Genomic DNA, 18828 nt, shown 5'->3' with positions numbered 1-18828 from the left:
GTGCATGCTAGGCAAGCACTCTATCACTAGGCCAAACTCCTGGCCCCTGCAGACTTGTTTTTTACTTTAGTTTTTACTCTGTTTCCTCCAATATCAAATAATGCACACTTCAAAATATGAACTCCAAAAAATACAGGAAACAAGGACAGGTGTGGTAGCTCACACCTGTAATCCTAGCTACTCAGGAGGCTGAGTTCTGAGGATTGAGGTTCAAAGCCAGCCTGGGTACTAAAATCTAAAGTCAGTGACACTCTTATCTCCAATTAACCACCAGAAAAATGGTGGTGGTGCTATGGCTCAAAGGGTAGGGTGGTATCCTTGAGCTGAAGAGTTCAGGGACAACACCCGGGCCCAGAGTTCAAGTCCTACAAGGACAAAAAAACACTTTCCAAATACCTTAAGTTTTACTATGTAGAGGTAAACAGAATTTTGGTGTCACTATTTATGTGGAATTTTTTGTTGTTGTTAGTTGTGGGGCTTGAACTCAGGCTTAGGGCACTGTTCCACTCAAAGCTAATGCCACTTCTGGTTTTCTTTGAGTAATTGGAGATTAAGAATCTGAAGGATTTTCCTGCCCAGGCTGGCTTTGAACCATAGTCCTCATATCTCAGCCTCCTGTGTAGTTAGGATCACAGGCATGAGCCATCAGCGTCCAGATCTTTGTGTGGAATTCTTTACTTGCACACGTTTACATGATTACATTTTAAAAACTATCATTATAAGTAGGGCCAGCAGTGTGGCCTAGTGGCAGAGTGCCTGCCTAGCATGCATGAAGCTCTGGGTTCAATTCCTCAGTACCATATACACAGAAAAAAACCAAAGTGATGTTGTGGCTTAAGTGGTAGAGCACTAGTCTTGACAATGCCCAAAGAGTGTGTCCAGGCCCTGAGTTCAAGTCCCAGGATTGGCAAAAAAAAAAAACTAGAAGAGAAGCAGTGGCTCAAGTGGCAGAATGCTGGCCTTAACCAAAAGAAGCCGAAGCACAGTGCCAGCCCTGAGTTCAAGTCTTGGGACCAATATACATACACAAAAATGTTTACAAATTCTGGTTGTGTAACTGTATGGATTTACTTGTAACTATTTAATTATTCCCTTTATAAATTTGGTTTTTATAAGAGGATATATTATTAAGGACACACGACCAGTTTTAGTTTTCTCAATAATTTTTTTTTTCCAGTACTGGGCTTGAGCTCAGGGCCTGAGCACTGTCCTTGGGCTTTCTCAAGGATAGCACTCTACCACTTGAGCCTCAGCACCACTTCTGGCTTTTTTCTATGTATGTGGTACCAAGGAATCGGACCTGGGTCTTCGTGCATGCTAGGCAAGCACTATATCACTTGGCCAAACTCCCCGCCCCTCAATAATCTTTTGACAGCCAGATTTCCAACAACACAATTAAAGTCTGCTGATACATGAACAATTCTATAATTCTGCACAGAACACTAAATTTACAACTAAATTTCATGTATAGAAACAGATGAAAGTTGAAAGTAAAAACTCGGGGCTGGGAGTTTGGCCTAGCGGTAGAGGGCTTGCCTAGTATGCACAGAGACCTGGATTTGATTCCTCGGTACCACATACATAGAAAAAGCTGGAAGTGGCACTGTGGCTCAAATGGTGGAGCACTGGTCTTGAGTAAAACCCAAGGATAGTATTCAGCCCCTGAGTTCAAGCCCCAGGACTGGCAAAAAAAAAACAACAACAACAACAAAGGTAAAAATTCAAGAAAACAAACATTAGCACTCACCATAAGTCCAAGGAACTTCTGGAAGTGCACCTGGATTAGGTGGATATCGGTATGTAGCTTGTGGTAATGGTTGATAAGAAGCATATTGTGAAAAAACGGGTCGTTGAAAATTGTAAGAACTAGGCATTTGAGGTCGAAAATACTCGTTTTGTAAAACAAATGCATTTGCTTGTGGCCGCTGAGCAAAGTAACTAAAATACTGGGAGTACTGAAGACTAGACTGTGTGTTTTGAACAGTATTTGTAATAGTAGTAAAAATTCCAGATGGCGGTGGCTGTACTTCATATGATGTCACTCCTTGATATGTGTGGGTAATGGCACTGCCATTGCTGCTGCTGTATTGATAAACATAACAAGCATAGTATGGATATGAAGTCCCAAATGAGTACTCAGAAGAATTATAAACTGGGCTGCATTCAGAATGTGGAAGTTCATTCCAGTATGTGTCAGCCTTCTGATCCAGAGCTTTGGAATGTTCTTCATCTTGTTGTTCAGAAAAAGAGTATTCTGCTGTGTGATTAACATCAAGAATTGAGCTTCCAGGTACTCTAAAAGGTACACTACTAGAATTCACTCTATCCTTCATATGCTGAGCCTCAGTTGTTCCAGGCTGTGTTTTCTTTACTTGCAAAACAGGAATTTTGTTCTGAATATATATGGGTTCTGGAGAAGTGGTACCTGTACAGTCTTTAATAGATAAATTTATTATCTCATCATCTTGATGTTTAAAGATTGTATCATTCATATCTAGATTGGTGTGGGTATTCCTCATAGAATGGAAAGGAGCCTCAGAGATCCCTGATGAATTAGGCTTAAGAGAAACATCAGTTCCTAGTTTTATGTTTGAAAGATAAATGTTCTGGGCAGGATCTGGGGGAGTTTTAGATAATTTCTGGAGTAGTGTCTCAGGATTTTTTGAAAAAGTGTCAGCTATACTTTTTTGATTGCACGTTATAAAAGGACAATCTTCATCAATTGTTTCCATGGCATTAGCATTCACATTTCTTTTCCTTATGCCATTTAAGTTTTCCTGTTGTTCAGTGAGGTATTCTGAAACATCAAATGAACTATTTGTCAAATCTATTTTGCTTTCTGATTGTGATGTACCACTCTCTTGTAGATTCTTGAAAGGTAAAAGTGTGCCAGGTAGTGATTTTTTCAGTTCATCCTTTTTTGAAGATACATAGTTTCTTTTCAAACTTGATCCTGTTTCATTTGCATTCTTGGACTGAAATTTTGTAGTCCTGTAAATTTAACACATACATAAAATTTTAAATATACAATTGAAGTATGTATTTTGTATTTTTATATTGAGGAGAATGCTTAAGGTTGACATTTTCCAAATTATTAGGAATATACAAGTAATATACTGTCCCAGTTTTATTCAATATTTCATTATTCAAAAATATTAATTTTTTTGATACTGACATCCTCATGTGAAAATAGTATACTTGCAGTATGGGTACATTAATTTTACATACTTGTAGTATGTGTACATTAATGGTCCCTTGCTATATAGTTGGCAATTTGTACTTCTGTAACCAATTTTGTAATTTGGCCAGACTGTAAAATTCACAAGTTAAAAAATATGCAACATTTGTCATTTTTATGTCTCTTTTACAATACTATTAATTTATTAGTATCAAATATGAAAATTTCTTTCAAAAAATGAATGGAATTTTTTTTTTTGCCAGTCCTGGGCTTGAGCTCAGGGCCTGAGCCCTGTCCTTGGACTGTCTCAAGGCTAGAGCTCTACCACTTGAGCCTCAGCACCACTTCCGGCTTTTCTATATATGTGGTACCAAGGAATCGAACCCGGGTCTTCATGCATGCTAGGCAAGCACTTTAACCACTAGGCCAAACTCCCGGCCCCTGAATGGAAATTTTGAAACAATCTTCACCCTTTTTATCCCATGTCCTCTATGTTACATGGATGATCCAGCAGTTTCATAAATAATTATTCTTGTCCCTTACTACTTGCCCAAATTTGTTTAATTTTAATTTAGAGAAGGCTGATAATTCTTACCGTGAAGAACTGAATATTGTCTTTTTTCTGCTGATTTTTGTTACATCATTCATGCTAACCTATGTTGAAAAGACACAAAGAAAATCTATGTTATAAGAAACTATAACATCAGTCCTGTTTTTCCAAAAAGTGATTCTTTACTTTCCATATTTCACATTTACAGTAATTTTAGTTTTTTAAAGAAATTCACAACATCCTGTATTATGAACTAGCCTTGGAGTCTTTAATGACTGCTCTCTCTTGTTAGTACACACGTTACTGAGCCCATAAATTAGTAGTTCTGAAAATTACAGGTTAAACATTCCAATTCAAAAGCCCTAATTGCAAAACCTTTTGACCTTCACTATGATACTTGATGTGAAAACTTCCACACAATGAAGATTTTTTGTTCCACAAATAAAATTATAAAGACTGCAGAAACATACCTTTGGGCTAAAGGTATGTATGAAATATATATGAATTTTGTGTTTAGAGTTTGGTTCTACTTCCATAATATCTCAATCCCATTACATATATACAAATATTCCCTAAATAGGAAAAAAGTTAAAAATATAAAAAAACCTTTAATGTTAATAAGTTTGGATTATGAATATTCAAGTAGCACAGTTTCTGTTTTATTCTATAAAATAACCCCCTCTAAACCTCTTTGTTATTCTATAAAATAGCACCTACCTATTTAAACTGTGGCAGACATTTTTTTAAATTATATTCAGAATCTGTTTTACTTTTTTTTGTCATCAGTTGCAGGGTTTGGACTCAGGGCTTGAACCCTCTCCCTGATATTTTCTGCTCAGGGCTAGTGCTCTACCACTTTGAACCACAGTTCTACTTATAGTTTCATGGTGGTTTACTGGACATTATGAGTTTCATTGACTTTCCTGCCCAGGCTGGCTTTGAACTGTGATCATCAGATCTCAGTCTCCTAAGTAGCTAGGATTATAGCTAGCAATTTTTACCTTTTGTAAAGAATGAGTTAAGGGCCAGAAAATGTGGCCTAGTGGTAGAGTGCATGTCTACTGTGCACAAAGCTCAGTTTGACTTCTTGGTACCACACGCACAGAAAAACTTGGGAATGGTGCTGTGGCTCAAGTGGCTCAAGTGGTAGAACACTAGCCTTGGGAAAGCTCAAGGACAGTGCCCAGGCCTTGAGTTCAAGCCCCAGGACTGACAAAAAAAAAAGCAGTCTTAAAAATGAATTAAAATATGTATATGCTATCTAAAGTTTGTTAAAATTTACACAAGGCTTTTACTAAATCCTTGATAGTCATCTAATTTTTAAAAATTAGCTGCCTCCTTATCTGGATAATAATTGTCAACTACATAGGCTTTAGACACTTTTTTTGGGGGGGGGGGGTCCTAGGCTTGAATTCAGGGACGGGACACTGTCCCTGAGCTTCTTTGTACTCAAGGCTAACATTCTACTACTTGAGCCACCGTACCACTTCCAGCCTTTTCAGTTTATGCGGTGCTGAGCAATCAAACCAAGGGTTTCATGTATGCTAGGCAAGCACTCTACCACTAAGCCACATTCTCAGCCTACCACTTTTTAATATTTACTGTATTGGGTATAGACTTGTTGTATACAGCTACTCATTAAGTATCCAATTATTTCCAGGGCTCATGGTCATAATAAAAATATTCTCTAGGCCATTATTAATTTCTCCACATTTTTACATAAAAGGTTATGCTTAGAAAGTAAACTTTTCAAGGTATCTTACTTATACAATTTCTACTTAAGTAGGACTTAGTACAATACTTTAGCAAAGTAAGTTAGCAAGGCAACATGTAAAACATTCTCAACATTGACATTCTGTAAGTTGTCTGTGAGAGTGGACTTATTCTCAAATACAAGCCAGCAATAGTAGATCATGATCTAGGCTGATCTTAGCCTGAATGAAAATTAGGAGCATGGCTCAAGTAGTAGAGTGTCTTCCTGGTAAATGTAAAGCCAATGATCTCAGACCTCAGTACTTTCAAAAGCAACAAAAACCAAGAAAATACTTGGGGATTTCACTTGAAAAAATTCATACCTTTTGCTTTTTACAACTGGAAACTTTAGTAGTCCCTTTTCCCTGAGAATCTTCACACTTATCCATAGTGACAGGTCGTTTTTTAGTGGAATGTGACATGCTTTTTATTAGGCATCCTGATATTGAGGGAGTTTTTATAAAAGTACTGGATTTATTAGTATTTTCCTCAGGTTTTGTAATATGAACATTTATCTCTTCTTTTCTCTTTAGCTGGGAAGTACCTTTTCTGTTATGTAGTATTTGGTGAAGGATAAATGAAGTGGTTAATTTAGCATCTTTAGCACATATAATTTTCATATATTCAATTGTTTTCATGACTTTTGTAATATGAGCCACTTTCCCTAAATCTTTCTGAGGGACAGACATTGTATTTTTGAGTAGCATAGAAAACTGACTGTAGTTACGTTCTAACTCTGTCACGGTGTTTCCATAATTTATGGATGCTATACATGGCACAAAGTCAATATATGTGGAAATAGAATATTTAGATGTCACCACAAGCTTTTTAATTTCTGAAAGTTCATTAAGTTCTCTTGAGAATAAGTGAAGTGCATATGAGCAATTAACAGCTTCGTTATATTTGTAGATAATATCCAGGTCTTCCATAACTCCAGAAATAGCAGTCTCTATCACTTTCCAAAGGCAATCTGTTGCATCTTCATGAAGAAATGAAAAGGAAGCCATTTTTTCTTGGCAGTGAATCAGCTCAGGAAGAAGGGACAAATCAAACCAAAGCATACCTCGAAATCTCTGGTTGTTTAATTTCTTTGCCATTGAATTTTTAAGAAAGTGAACTGTTTCTGAGAGCATGACAATTTCAATGTATGTTTCAATGGCTGCAGGTTTTAAAATTATAGCCCCCTTGCTGTCATTTCTCAGCACATCCAAAATATTATCTTCTGTGATAAAAATATTATCTATGTTATCTTCTTGCAGTATCTGAAAGTATTTTTTTAAAATTTCTAAGTGATCTGTACATCTCAAAGTGAGTTCTTGTAATTTCTTTATGTCCGCAAATTCTGCTTGATCCAGTATTTCACTAATACAACAAATATCTGGACGTGAGAACAAAGTACTGTTAAGTCCAGAAGTTTCTGTGATAATGACATCATCTGACTTTCTGGAAAAATTCATAGTATCTTCATCAAGTCCAATACTGGAAGTTGGTTCATTGTTTAAATCATTAGACAAGGTATCATATATATTCTGCAGCTTAGAAAAAGCACATTCATTCATTTCAAGTAACATCTCTTTGTTCTTTTGTGCATTTTTACAGAAAGAGTAGCTTTTCTCTTTCCAAACAAGATTTTTTGCAGCATCAAAACAGATATGTTCCAGACCATACAGAGAGGTTTTTATGCTTGCTTCCTCATTGCTCTTGATAAAATTAACCTTTGAGGCAATCATTTCTATGATAATCCAGAAATGGTCTTGTTTCCCTGTATAAGAGTGAACTTTAGGAGAGTCCCCATGAATACCAATCAGCTGTAAAGTACTTTTCCTTAAGATTTCTAGGTCTCCTAAACTATTTCCAAGGTTAACTCCACAAGTAAATGGGATAGAAAGAGAAAAGTCGAAGCAATCAGAACGGTGCTTCATTATGGCTTCACATTCATTGATCTGTCGTTTGTATTTTAAGAATGCATAGTATGAACTGTTTTCTCTTTTTGTTTCTGCCAACAACTCAACTAGTTGATTATGGTAACTCTGCAACTCACAGAATGCATTATATTTTAATCTTCCTTGAAAAGCAGGATAGAAATTGGACTGCAGTTGATATCCACGTGGTCTACTAAGCAGCTCACTGTACAAGGTCTCATCATACCAAAGCAAGCTTCGGAATGTTGGTTCACCTTCTAAGAACCTTTTTTTGTTTTTAATGAATTGAATGGTTTCCATCACCATTTGAAGTTCTACTAAAGTGTCAACAGCACATGGTTTTAATTTGTGCCTGCAATTATTCCACAAGTTTTGTTCTACAAGCAACTCTCTTGAAATCAGGATTTGTTCAAGTGTGCATTCTTGCTTTCTTTCAAAAGCTTCAACAAATAAAGGGAGAATATCCTGACAAACCTTAGTTTCCTTTTCAAGCATTTCCAAAGATGATGCTTCATTGGCCCTCTGCAAAATTTGAGATAGCTCTGCTATAAAAGATGTATGGTTATCTGAGTGCTTTTCTTTTGATTGACTCATGTATGATATAGGTGTCTTCTGAAAGATAGTTACATTTGTGGTTTCAGATTGGGTATGTGGAATAGGCGTACGATTAGTTCTTAGAATGCTTGGTTTGGAAATACAGCCAGATTGAGAGTCATTGCTGACTTTAATTTTCCCTTTCTTTCTTTTAAGCTGTTGAGAACCTTTGTTATTCAAAGAGATTGCCTCTGGAATTTTATTCATTAGGGATAGATGAGAACCAGTCAATTTACTTGTTTTCGTACGTAAGTGAGAGGATTGTTCTATTAGGATCTTATTCTTCTGATTTTTATTTTCAGTCGTAACAGGTGATCCTTTATAGAAGTTGCTTTTGTAAACTGAATTTGCCTTTTCTGTTTGGTGCTCTTTTCTAAATTTTGTGTCCTGAAAATCATTTTTTGCAATATATCTTTTTGGAGAATCATTTACATTACATTTTAAAGGCAGATAATCTTTGGAAGATAGCTTTTCTCTGTTTTCCTCATATTTCTTATTTTCTTCAATTACTGGCATTAGATCAAAATTAGAATGCTCAGTAGTAACATTTGTTTCATTCATATCTACGTGGGAACAATTACTTGAGAATTCTTTTGTCTTTAGCAGAGTCTTTCTATCACACGTCTTCTGACAGTTGGATACAGTGGTTGATGTCATAACAGGATCTGTAGCAAATGTTATCTGCTTATTCAAGGAAGACTTTGAAGATTCTCCCTCACTACATGTCATAGGAGTGGTAGACAAAAACTGAGGAACACTGTACTTTTTCCCTGTTACCAAACTCAAGTTTAGTGGATCCATAGTTCCTGCAGTAACACTTGATGTAGGGTTCTCAACAGAAGCTTCCCACTCTACTACAGGAAAGATGTCTTCATTGTTTTTACAACCAGATATGTCATCTTGTTTATAAACATGCTTCATGTCTGACTTCAAGATTGAAGTAATGTTAACATCAGCTTTCACCTTTGTGTAAGCTGTAGAAGTTGCACTGCAATTTTTGTCAGTATCATAGCTCCCATTGTTTCCCTTTATGCAACTTAAAAATACTGAGTAACTTTCATTTATTTCTGCATTGGCTTCAGAATTACTTTCTTTAGTTGCATCATGTACATTACTATGTGTTGAATGGTTCTCAAGACTTTCATAATTGCTGTTAGGTAACTTTTTGTCAGCAGGTACATTTTCAGATATTTTCTCATGTGGATAAAGCAGATACTCAGTTTTCTCCGAAAAAGGATGAAGTTCTGATGCTATTGGATTTTCGCTACCATCATTTTCTGATGGACCTGTACTGTGGGATGCAGAGAGCAGCAACTGTGAATCGGGATGTTGTTCTTGATCAGAAAGGTCTCTGTGAACACTGGTGTGACTTCTGGACACACAACTGGCCACTCTTTCCTTTGAAAGGCACTCTGGGATTCTATCCCCATTCGTTTTATAAGACTGGTGCTTTGACATCTGGACTAATGATTGATCAGTGTCAAATCCTATAGCTTTTTGTTCTCCCTGCTTTTCATATTTTCTTTTAGAGAAAAAGTGCTTAGAACACCACCTTCTTTCAGAACTATAACCTTCAAGGTCACAACTCTCCCAGAAATTATTGCAGATTATTGCATATGCTTTAGGTAATGGACCCTTTTTTATCTCTCCCACTTTAGATATAAGCTGTAAAGATGTATGAACTCTTCGATGAGCTTTTTTTAAATGAAGAACAGCTTTGTCTAGTTTCCTGGAAAGACGTTTGCTTTTACATAAAGATGCTTCACTATTTAGGATATCCAGGACATTTCTAATGTTCCTTTCTGACCGTGAAAATGTTTTAATCCGCCCTTGGGATAATAAAGAAAAATGTTGAGATGAGTCTTGGCTAGTTTGCCTCTTCTTCTTACCACAAATTTCATGGTGCCTTAAATCTTTATTTCCTAGCTTTCTTTTGCTGATTCTTGATTCCATACTTGTATTTCTAGGATCAGTAGAATCAAAATTTTTTGAACTTGTAGAGGAACATTTGTTCTCAATTACTGGTGTGCTAGAATGTTCAGTAGACAAAGACCCACTATTTGAGTTTTCTGATGCATGATTCACATGAATGCTCTGACTCAAGTTAGATGAACAGGAGATTTGAAATTTACTCCCAAGTCTTGAATCTTGCATGGAATCATCAAGTTTATTTTCACAGGAGCAATTTGAATTTTCATCCAAAGGCTGGGAATAAATGTCAAATCCTGGAGTTCTTTCTTCATATAGTTCTGGTTTTGTAACTTCATTTATACATTTGTGAAAATTAACTGTCATTGTAAGAGAATCATCAGTATGATTAAATCCTGGCCTAAATAAGTTATTAGTAATTCTAATTTGTAGATCTGGAAAAACTGGGTTTGGGAGATCTCTTGTGTTTTGGGAGGAAGAGGAATAAACATAACCATTTTTCTTTAAGTAATGCTGATCACTATTCTCTCTTGTGAAAGAAGCCTCTATCTCTTCAAAACTGCTCCCAAATAGACCTTCCCAGTCAATACGAGATTTCAGAATCTCATATGCATCTTCAACTTCATCATAAAGAACATTTCCATGGCTATGTATACCTGGTTGAAATAGAAAAGTATCATCATACTCCTCTGTTTCTATCTCAATCTCACTTTCAAATTCAAAATTTTGAAGAAATAAGGTCTCATCCACTTGTGGATAAAATGAATCTGGTGAATTATTTTGATCTATATCAACTGCACAATCAGAAGCCTTATGTGTTACTAACAGACCAAAAGCTGGATTTTCAGAAATACAAGTTTCATTCAACAGGAATTTTTGGTGATCTTCATGATTTGTGCTTAATGCAGAAATAGTAGTACTAGTCACTTGTACTGCAACATTTGAGACACCTAATGAAGAATTTGAATTTTCAGAAAATGTTGTGGAAGCCAAATTCTCCACATTTCCCCCAGTATTTTGTGCATCTTTCTCTTTTGTTACATCATCTTTGTTCTTTAATAAAGAAGTTTCTGTTGATATACCTGTTTTTCTCCAAATCAAGTTAAATGCAGAAAATTCTTTAGGACTTGACATTTCTACTTCATAGGAATTTTTATTCTCCACCTTCTCACTTATATTGGTGAAAATATTCTGTGTATGAAAACGATGCTTCTCACTTTCATATACAATCTCTATGTTGTTTTCTGAACATGGAACATTATCTTCCTCTTTAGCTTCACTTTGATTTTCTTTATCATTATCACCTTGCTCTACAAATTTATTATTCAGGTATATATCATTTAAGTTTCCATTACAAAAGGGAATATGATCCTGGCATTCATTTTCAATACGAAGAGTTTCTTTGCAGCCTTTTTGAATGTTTTCTAATAATGCTGGCTCATTTTCATTTTTCCTCTGGACAGACAGACATTCTTCAGTTATGCTACATTTTGAGTTGTCAAGAACATTTTTAACTGTAGATGAAATAACTGTATCAACAAGTGGTTCTTTCATATGGGGAATGTCTTTTGCTTCCTGGAGAGTATCAGTAATAATATCAAAACATTTTTTATCTCTTTCTTCCAATTTCAGCTCTATCAGCTGTTGAGCAATAGTAAAGCTTTTATGAATCCCATTGTCATACTCCAAAAATTGTTGAAGATGCTTTGGGGAAAGGCATTCTATATCTGGAGTAAGATTACTTTCTAACTGCAATCCTAGGTCATCTACTTTACCCTTATCCTTTGTGGTAGATAGGGGAGATTTCGACAGTTCTACTTCAGTTATTAATGTATTTTCATAGTTGTCCACTGAAGAATCAAGCCTTTTATCCTCCTTGTATTCTTGGGACAATGACATGCAATTATCAATTGGACTGATATTTGTTTCATTAGTAAAATAATCATTAGTTTCATTCCACCAAGTTTGCCTTCCTCCATGTTTGGAACTATCTTCTGAGTCAATGAAGTTTCCCATTTTCATTTTTTCAGTATTTTCAATGTATTCATCTATGCTTCGTTCCTTTTGGAGTGGGGCAACTGTGGATACCTTATGATGCATAGTAATGAAATTGTAAGGTTGTGATTCTTGAGAGATGTGATTCTTAGATTCTCTTGTACAAGTATTCACTGGTTCATAATCGTCATATGATTCACTGTTTTGTTTAATTAACAGTGGGATGCTGTTTTTCTCTTGGGTACTCTGGGCTTTCTCTTCACTGTGATTTTGCTTCTCAACTTGTGAAACTACATTTGACAATGAAATTGGGAAATAAAATTTGCCTTGATCATTATACTCTTCTGCTATGGTATTTTTACTAGATGCTGTACAATGATAATACTCTGACATCATACTATGAGTCTGAGACTGTGAATCTTCAAGAGAACATGCAAAGCAAGAAGTATCCAGACAATTAGCAAGAATACTATCACCACTTGGGACAACTTCACATGAGGCAGAAATGGTTGGCATAGATGACAGGTTTATTTCTGAGCTAACATGATCTAAATTCTTAACCACTGGCATACCATCATTTAAGCTTGTAATATTACTCTGCTTTCCCATGCTTTCTTCTCTCTTCATCAATCGTGGGTCTTTAATGAGTTTTGAAGTAATAACCGTACTTGAGGCAGCATTATTTTGCGGGGGAACAGCAGTAGAAATACTACTTAAAATACTTTTAAGGTATGTCAAATTTAATAGAAGATCTTCATTACCACTTTCTCTGGGCATAAAAGAAAGAGTTGAATCATATACTTGAGAAGTGTCTCTGGTTTCTGAATTACTCTCTGATTGTCTACTGCATGTGTCAAAATTAGAAATGTTTGTGTTTTGTACATTTCCATAGGAATTAGAAGTATCTGAGTTGGGAAGATTTATGTCTGGATTTAATGCACTGCATAAACAGCTTTCATCAACAAATGGATCTACAGATTTCCCAAAATGCTCAAAAATGACAGTAGCATCTTTTCCTTTTCCAATTCTTTTGGCCACTGTACAGTTATTCAGAGAACATGTTCTTTCTGTGGAAATAATATAAAGTAGAAATGTTTATACAATTTCTTTTTTATTACAATGTATAGAGGGGTTACAGTTATATTCACCAGATAGAAGGTATATTACTTTCTTAAGAAAACTGATTTCAACTGAAAGTTCATCAAATAACTCAATTGTAACTTTTTGTTTGCTGGTCCTGGGGCTTGAATTCTGGGTGTATGTGCTGTTCCTGTGCTCAAAGTTGGCACTCTACCATTTCATCCACAGCATACTCTGGTTTTTCTGAGCCCTTTATTGGAGATAAGAGTCTCATGGGCAGGATGCTGGTGGTTCATGCCTGTAATCCTAGCTACTCAGAAGGCTGAGATCTGAGGATCACTGTTCAAAGCAAGTCAGGATAGGAGTCTGTGAGACTCTTACCTCAAATTAACCACCAGAAAAACCAGAAGTGGTGCTGTGGTTCAAATGGGTAAAGTGCAAGTCTTAAGCCCAGGCCGAGAGATCAATCCCATGGGAAAAACAAAGAAAAAGCTCATAGCCTTCTCTGCTGAGACTGGCTTCAAATCATGATCCTCAGAATTCAGCCTCCTGAAGTTAGGATTACAGGTGGGAGCCAATAGAGCCTGACTTGATAGGAAAAGCAGATATAAGAGAATAGATAAAGTATAAATGATGCACTGTGACATTCTACCTACCCTACTTTAAGAACCTTACTAAAAGTATCTAACAAGAGATTTCTGTAGTTAAATGTGGATGTTATAGCTGTAATACTATAAAGATATTTGGGAGGCTGAAATCAGGATTGTGGTTCAAAGCTAGCTAAAAATTTTGTGAGGCCAGACACTGGTGGTTAATGTATATAATCCTAGCTACTCACAAGGCTGAGATCCGAGGATCCAGGTTCAAAGCTAGCTAGGGTTTAAAAAGTCCAGGAGACTCTTATCTACAATTAGCCACCAGAAAACCCAAACTGGTGCTATGACTCAAAGTGGTAGAGTCTAGCCTTGAGCAAAAAAGTTCGGGGATACTGACTAGGCCCCGATTTCAAGATCTACAACCAACCAATCAACAAACAAAAAGTTTGTGAAATATTATTTAAACAATAGCTGGACATGGTATTGCACAGCTGTCATCCCAATTATGGTGGTAGGAATAACTAGGACTGTAGTTTAGATCAGCCTTTGCAAAAAGTGAGGACCTATCCTAAAAATGACTTGAGAAAATAGGCTGGAGGCATGTGTCAAGTGCTAGTGTCTGTCTAGGAATATGAAGCCCAGATGAGTTCATAACACATTACTATCAGGGAAAAAATGTATTTTAACAAATATTAAATAGGAAACATTTTTTTCCTCAAAGACCAGTCCTTTCTGAATTATTTTGCAAAATTCTGATATTCTAAGCTGGGTATGGTGGCTCACACCTATAATCCTAGCAACTCAGGAGACTGAGATCTGAGGATTGTGGTTCAAAGCCAGCCTGGGCACTAAAGACTATGAGACTCTTATGTTCAATTAATCACCAGAAAACCAGAAGTGGGGCTGTAGCTCAAGTTGTAGGGCAGTAAGTAGCCTTGAGCTGAAGAGCTCAGGGAAAGGGCCCAGGCTCAGAGTTCAAGCCCTATGATCCACAAAAAAAATGCTGACAGTCTAATAGCAGCATCTATATTTTAGTAGGCAAAATGGTCTCACGTCTACTGTTACATTTTGTTTCATTTCTCTCTACAATGTGAAAATAAAGAAAGATAACAAATGAGATAAAGGGGTAGAAAGCAAACCATCACAAAGTCCCACAAATGCTGTTGTAGCAACCAGAGTAAATTTCTTCCCTTCCAATAGCACAAAATATACTAATATAGGAAACCAGATCAAATGTGTAGTATTTAATATATTTGGAACCAGAAATGTTTTAGATTTTTAAAAATATTCACTTATGTTTCATATACATTTTTACATAAAAAATAAAAATAATTTTATTCAATATTTAAAATTCTATGCAGGGAACCAAAGTTTCATTATAAAGAATTTTCTACTTGCAATCAATATGACAATGTTCTAGAAATTTCAAACTTTGCAGTATTTCATATTTTAGATTACGTATGCTCCAGATGTGCATATGTAAAGAAACAATATAGGCGAAGTTTGCCTCTAGATTTATAAAAATGTGAATATATTTCAAAAGGAATATTTAACTAGTAATAACATTGATCTAAAAATACCTGGAAAATATTCAACACTAGGATGATGCTAACAGAAATTGATTATAAAAAACTTTGCAAGATATATGAAATACATGACGTTATAACCTTATGACTCAGTACCATACAGTTATCTGCATAGTAAATAGCTATGTGGAAGATTGCTAAAATTCTATATAGATCAGGATACAGTATACTAAAAATTGACATATTAAATTGAAAACCATTTGTACAATTATTTAAAAATAAAAATGTAATAAAAATAAAACACTTATGACTGTATATTATTAATTATAGTAACCTATAGTAGAAGAGTATACTCATGAGTGAGAATATGCTAATAAAACTACACAGACCCCACATTTCCTTAAATGAAAAATCAAATTCATTATTTAAAAAAACTCATGAGCTGAGAATGTGATTTAGTGGCAGAGAGCTTGCTTAGCATGCTTGAAGCCCTGTGTTTGATTCCTCAGTACTTCATAAACAGAAAAAGCAAGAAGTGGCAGTGTGGCTTAAGTGGTAGAGTGTTATCCTTGAGCAAAATAAGCTCAGGGACAGTGCCTGAGATCATAGCCCCATACAAAACTTGTAAGATTACTAGAAGAACATATGGATGAGTACTTTTTACAACCTTGGGGAGGAAAGTACTTTCAGGTGCTCGTCCTGGGACTTGAACTCAAGCCCTGGGTGCTGTTCCTGAACCACACTGTTTGTTCATTTGCTCAAAGTTAGCAGTCAAATTACAGCTTCACTTCTGGTTTTGGTGGCTAACTGGAAACAAAGATTCTTTTTTTTTTTTTTTTTGCCAGTCCTGGCTTGAACTCAGGCTTTGAGCACAGTCCTTGAGCTTTCTTAACTCCAGGCCGGAAACAAAGTCTTATGTTCTTTCCTGCCCAAGCCAGTTTGAACTATGGTCCTCAGATCTCAGCCTTTTAAATAGCTAGGATTATAGGCATAAGCCACCACTGCCCAGCTTATATCTATTCTTTTAAAATATATACAACATTATCCAGGAAAGATCTTATGTTAGGCTATAAAACGAGACTTCATAAACAAAAATAAAATACAAGCCAAAGTGGAATAAACTGAAAAATTGATAAATCTGTGACATTCTTAGGGCTGGGAATGTGGTAGAGTGCTTGCCTAGCATGCACAAAACCCTGATTTGATTTCCTTAGTACTATATACACAGAAAAAGCTAGAAGTGGTGTTGTGGCTCATGTAGTAAAGTGCTAGCATTGAGCAAAAGAAGCTCAAGGAGGGGCCAGGAGTGTGGCCTAGTGGTACAGTGCCTACCTAGCAGCACACAGCCCTGGGTTCAATTACTTGGCACTATGTACACAGAAAAAAAAAGACAGAAGTGGTGCTGTTGCTTAAGGGATAAAGTGCTAGCTATGAAAAAGTCCAAGGACAGTGCCTAGGCATTGAATTCAAGCTCCAACAACAACAAAAAGCAATTTATGGTATTCTTAAATACTCAGAAATTATACAGTTTTAAAAATGAATGTGTGAAAAATGGAGACACTGAAACAAAAATAAAATACTTTCAGATAAATAAAACGAAGGTGCAATATATCCAAATTTATTGGGTATATGCTTAGTTGGAAGTTTCATGCTTCCAATTATCAGTATTAAGATCTAAAAATTAGTAATCTGGTCCAGGAATGTGGCCTAGTGGTAGAGTGCTTGCCCAGCATGCTCAAAGCCCTTGGTAATTTCTTGGTACCACATATACAGAAAAAAGCCAGAAGTGGTGCTATGGCTCAAGTGGTAGAGTGCTAGCCTTGAGCTGAAGAGCCAGCACCCAGTCCCTGAGTTCAACTCCATGACTGACAAAAAACAAAGCAACAACAAAAACAAAAATGTGTATGATCCTAGATCTACAAATGGAAAACTGAAGTATTAGAGAAGAATATTTAGAAAAATCAACACCAGCACAAATACTTCTGAGGAGCGTAAGATATGAATCTTACCTGGTCTTTGAGTAAGTCTGGTTGTAAGGACTTTTAAAGATGGTGTAAGGTGCCCATTGTCTATTTTTTGACCAATAAATTTTACTGTTACCACTGCATAAGGTAGACACTGCCTTGGTTTATCTACTGGCTTTGAATAGATATCATATTCATAGAAGTATACCTAAAAATGAAAAATTAATGATGATGAATTATGGCAGTTAAGACCTGATAAACTATTTCAATAACAATAAAACTGCATGTCATTTTTTAATTTTATTTTTATTATTTATTTATTGCCAGTACTGGGCTTGAGCTCAGGGCCTAAGCACTGTCCTTGGGCTTTCTCAAGACTAAAGCTCTGCCACTTGAGCCCCAGCACTACTTCTGGCTATTTTTCTATGTATGTGATACCAAGGAATTGAACCCAGGTCCACCAATGTTATAAAAGGCAGATATCACATATTCTTTTCAACTTTCAAGAGCTGATTTCTTTTCTTTTAAATTTACTCAGTTTTTTTACTGGTATTATAAAGGTGATGAACAGAGGAATTACAGTTATTTAAGTGAGGTAAAAAGTACTATTTTTGGACAATGTCATCCTTTCACTTTTTTTTTTGCTAGTCCTGGGGCTTGATCTTGAGGTCTGAGTACTTACCATGGGCTTTCTCAAGGCTAGAGCTCTACCACTTGAGCCACAGCACCATTTCCGACTTTTTCTGTGTAAGTGATACTGAAGAATCAAATCCAGTTCTTTGTGTATGGTAGGCAAGCACTCTACCACTAGGTCAAACTCCCAGCTCCCACATATTCTTTTAAATGTATATTTTTTCCATTGAAAGGTCAATGTTTTACATATGCTCTGGCCATTATATTTTACTTGGTAGAAAAAATTATGAAAAATATTACCTTTTACCACATAGGTGTATCTATATATTTATAGATTTATGTTCATGTAATCATTTACATAAAAGACATAACTTAATCCTCTGTAGAAAAGTAAAGAACTACAAAATACCTTAGCACCCAAACCTGATAGAAAGCCAGGTGAGGTGGCTCATACCTTTAATCCTAGCTATCTCAGGAGGCTGAGATCTGAGGATCAAGGTTCAAAGCCAGTCCAGGCACAAAAGGACCTGAGACGCTTATCTCCAATTAACCTCTAAAATATGGGAGTGGGGCTTGGCTCAAAGGTAGGGTGGTAGTCTTGAGTTGAGGAGCTCAGGAACAGGGCCCAGGCCAAATTCAAGCCCCATGACCCACTCCCGCCCCACCCCCCCCCCAAAAAAAAAACTTGACAGAAAACTACTGTTTTACTAAATGGCTAATCCATAAAGTTGCCTTCTGTTTCTTTTTCAAAGTACAAAGAACAAATGATCTTGGTTCAGAACAGATTTTATTTATTTTTTCTTTTGTGGATCATGGGGCTTGAACTTGGACCTGGGTGCTGTCCCTGAGCTCTTCAGCTCAAGCCTACTGTTCTACCCTTGAGCCAAACCCCACTTTCAATTTTTTACAGGCTAATTGGAAATAAATCTCAAGTCCTTTTGTGCCCAGGCTGGCTTTGAACCTTGATCCTCAGATCTCAGTCTCCTGAGTAGCTAGGATTACAGGCGTGAGCTACCATGCCCGGCCCATTTTATTTTTTTATTATCAAGGTTATTTTATGTTTTGGGTTAGTCCTGGGGCTTGAACTCAGGGGCTTGGCACTGTCCTTG

At 36.2% G+C, this 18828-nt stretch overlaps 1 protein-coding gene across 3 annotated transcripts in view; it reads right to left on the bottom strand.

Moving 5' to 3' along the window:
- Tex15 (testis expressed 15, meiosis and synapsis associated) overlaps positions 1-18828 on the bottom strand; it is a 63251-nt gene that overhangs the window by 3684 nt on the left and 40739 nt on the right. For all 3 annotated transcript variants that reach the window (XM_090353951.1, XM_090353952.1, XM_090353953.1), the window contains 4 exons: positions 17132-17294; positions 5804-12987; positions 3774-3832; positions 1748-2991 (listed from right to left, as the gene is read on the bottom strand). In XM_090353951.1, coding sequence (XP_090210077.1) covers positions 1748-2991; positions 3774-3832; positions 5804-12987; positions 17132-17294 — 8650 coding nt within the window. The remainder of the gene's footprint in view (positions 1-1747; positions 2992-3773; positions 3833-5803; positions 12988-17131; positions 17295-18828) is intronic.

The sequence above is a fragment of the Megascapheus bottae genome, chromosome 20 (assembly GCF_031878675.1).
Source record: "Megascapheus bottae isolate mThoBot1 chromosome 20, mThoBot2.hap1, whole genome shotgun sequence".
In the NCBI taxonomy this organism is placed as follows: Eukaryota; Metazoa; Chordata; class Mammalia; order Rodentia; family Geomyidae; genus Megascapheus; species Megascapheus bottae.
The sequence above is the reverse complement of the archived record's forward strand: the minus strand, read 5'-3'. Positions and strand labels throughout refer to the sequence as shown.